Here is a 3,074-nt window from a genome sequence, read left to right as displayed (position 1 = left end):
ACAACCAAGCCAGAGAGCATCAAGGACCCCACAGTCGTCGTCGTCGTCCTCCTCCTCCTCCTCCTCCTCCTCCTCCTCCTCCTCCCCCCTTCTAGCACTGATGATGTTCCCTAGTTGGGTCATGAAATGTCTGCAAGAAAACACCAAGCTCAGAGAGCAACAAGGACCCCACAGTTCTCCTCCTCCTCCTCCTCCTCCTCTGCCTCCACCGCCTCCTCCCCCCTTCTAGCACTGATGATGTTCCCTAGTTGGGTCATGAAACGTCTGCAAGAAAACACCAAGCTCAGAGAGCAACAAGGACCCCACAGTTCTCCTCCTCCTCCTCCTCCTCCCCCTCCTCTCCCCTTCTAGCACTGATGATGTTCCCTAGTTGGGTCATGGCATGTCTTCAAGAAAATATCCAAGCTCAGAGAGCCTCAAGGACCCCACAGTCGTCATCCTCCTCCTCTTCCTCCTCCACGCTGCAACCCCCCTCCCTTCTAGCACTGATGAAGTTACCTAGTTGGGTCATGCAACGTCTGCAAGAGAACAACCAAGCCAGAGAGCACCAAGGACCCTTCATTTCAATCCTGAGCTCTCTTTTATTGGAAGGAGAGAATGCTAACTGTTCTCTAACTCCACTTGCTGTTTTGTTCCTTTGAAGGTTAACCAGCCAAAATTTAATCAGCGGAGGATCAGCAGCGCTAAGTTCCTTGGCGAGCTGTACAATTACAGAATGGTAGAGTCGGCGGTAATATTTCGAACTCTGTACTCATTCACCTCGTTTGGGATCAACTCGGATGGCACACCGAGTCTCCTTGATCCTCCAGAGCATCTTTTCCGAATTAGACTGGTCTGCACCATCCTTGACACCTGCGGGCAGTATTTTGACAGGGGGTCTAGCAAGCGAAAACTCGATTGCTTCTTGGTCTACTTTCAGGTAGGATAACCTTTGACCTCGCGATCAGCTTCGTCTTTACAAGCTACACATTATTTCTCTCTCTCTCTCTACCACGCTAAATAAAATTGACAAAAAAAGACCCGGATAAGAATGGCATAATTGAATCAGGTGGTTAAAAGGAAAAGAGGGGAAGGGAGGGAGGGAGAAAGGAGATGGATTAGAAAAAGTCCTGAGGATCAAATCCATTAAAAAAAAAATCCAATGTCACATGCTATTGACATTACAGTGATTTAACCACACAAATGTGTTTTCTAATCGCCAGATTTTGATGGCTTTTGTACATCTCCAAAATATTTGGGGCAAAACAAATCTTTGGGGTGGGGCAGTTATTGAGATTATATTCAAGACATGGGGTAGCATGAATAGAATAGAACAGAACAGAACAGAGTAGAATAAAGTAGAATAGTATAGAATAGAGTAGAGTAGAATAGAATAGAATAGAATAGAATAAAGTAGAATAGAATAGAGTAGAACAAAGTAGAGTAGAATAGAACAAAGTAGAATAGAATAGAACAGAGTAGAATAGAATAAAGTAGAATAGAACAGAGCAGAACAAAACAGAGTAGAATAGAATAGAATAAAGTAGAACAGAGTAGAGTAGTAGATCGGAACAGTAGAGTAGAATAGAATTAGAATAGAACAGAACAGAGTAGAGTAGAACAGACTAGAATAAAATAGAATAGAATAGAATAGAGTAGAGTAGAACAAAGTAGAGTAGAATAGAATAAAGTAGAATAGAATAGAACAGTAGAGTAGAATAGAATAAAGAATAGAACAGAGCAGAACAAAACAGTAGAATAGAATAGAATAAAGTAGAACAGTAGAGTAGAGTAGAGCAGAACAGTAGAGTAGAATAGAATTAGAATAGAATAAAACAGTAGAGTAGAGTAGAATAGAACAGAACAGAACATATAGAGTAGAGTAGAATAAAGTAGAATAGAACAGAACAGAGTAGAATAGAATAAAGTAGAACAGTAGAGTAGAGTAGAATAGAATAGAATAGAATAGAATAGAATAGAATAGAATAGAATAGAATAGAATAGAGCTGTCTACTGAATGGAAAGAGCCATGCCACTATTCTAATTCTATTAATTAATATTCATAAGTATGCCATCGTGTTGCTTTTGCTGAATCAGAATAACAGAGTTGGAAGGTCATCTAGTCCAACCCCCTGCTCAAGCAGGAGACCCTGGTACCATTCCAGACAAATGGCTGTCCAATCTCTTCTTAAAAGCCTTCAGTAATGGAGCACCCACAACTTCGGAAGGCAAGCCGTTCCACCGGTTGACTATTCACCCTGTCAGAATCAGAGAAAGGGAAGTGACACATATTCTGCCTAGCTCTTTTTCTTAATCAACGGCCACTGATAAGTTTGATGTGATCAGTTGTTTTGTACAAGATTTTTGAAATATTAACTAACTTGCTGAAACGAGTTCCTAACTGATTCGACTAACTAGAGAAGCTGGGCATTTACTGTACAGTGTTATTTTTTGTTTTTTGTTCCCAGAGGTATGTTTGGTGGAAGAAAAGCCTGGATGTATGGACAAAGGATCACCTGTTCCCTATAGACATTGACTATATGATCAGTGATACATTAGAACTGCTGAGACCCAAAATAAAACTCTGCAATTCTCTGGACGAATCTGTTAGGCAGGTACAAGAGCTGGAAAGGGAATTCTTAATCAAACTAGGTAAGACGGCTATATCAAGCCCAGAGGGAGCTGAAATCCCCCCTTTGATATTTTACATCTTTATAGCACTGTTTATAATTTTTGAGATGTCTCTGGGCAAGTGAGTATGAATGTTCCTCTGTCTCCATAGGGTGGGAGAAAGTGCTTAATTGATGCGGATACAAGCTACTGTGAAACTCTATAGAGCTTGCCGCATACTAGTTTAATAAATTATGGCCCCTCAACCCAGTTTCCTGCTCTGGGCCAGCCTCTTCCTCACGAAGACGAATACAGCTAGTCCTTGACTTACAGCCACAATTGAGCCTAAAATTTATGCTTGCTAAGCGAGACATTTGTTAAGCAGGGCTGGGGAGTCGGTAGATAAATGTTCCGACTCCGACTCCTCAGTTTTTTGTACTTCCGACTCCGACTCCCCGACTCCGACTCCTCTGTATTAATATGCG

General features: G+C 41.7%; 1 protein-coding gene across 1 annotated transcript in view; it reads left to right on the top strand.

Annotated features, from left to right (window-relative positions):
• Nucleotides 1–3,074, top strand: part of LOC107300523 (regulator of nonsense transcripts 2-like) — a gene marked incomplete at its 3' end in the record, with an annotated part of 8,556 nt that overhangs the window by 2,041 nt on the left and 3,441 nt on the right. The window contains exons 2-3 of the mRNA XM_015829844.1: nucleotides 644–919; nucleotides 2,448–2,631. Of these exons, the coding sequence (XP_015685330.1) occupies nucleotides 644–919; nucleotides 2,448–2,631 (460 nt within the window). The remainder of the gene's footprint in view (nucleotides 1–643; nucleotides 920–2,447; nucleotides 2,632–3,074) is intronic.

This window comes from Protobothrops mucrosquamatus, unplaced genomic scaffold (genome assembly GCF_001527695.2).
Source record: "Protobothrops mucrosquamatus isolate PMUCROS unplaced genomic scaffold, P.Mucros_1.0 scaffold7321, whole genome shotgun sequence".
Taxonomy (NCBI): domain Eukaryota; kingdom Metazoa; phylum Chordata; class Lepidosauria; order Squamata; family Viperidae; genus Protobothrops; species Protobothrops mucrosquamatus.
The sequence above is the reverse complement of the archived record's forward strand: the minus strand, read 5'-3'. Positions and strand labels throughout refer to the sequence as shown.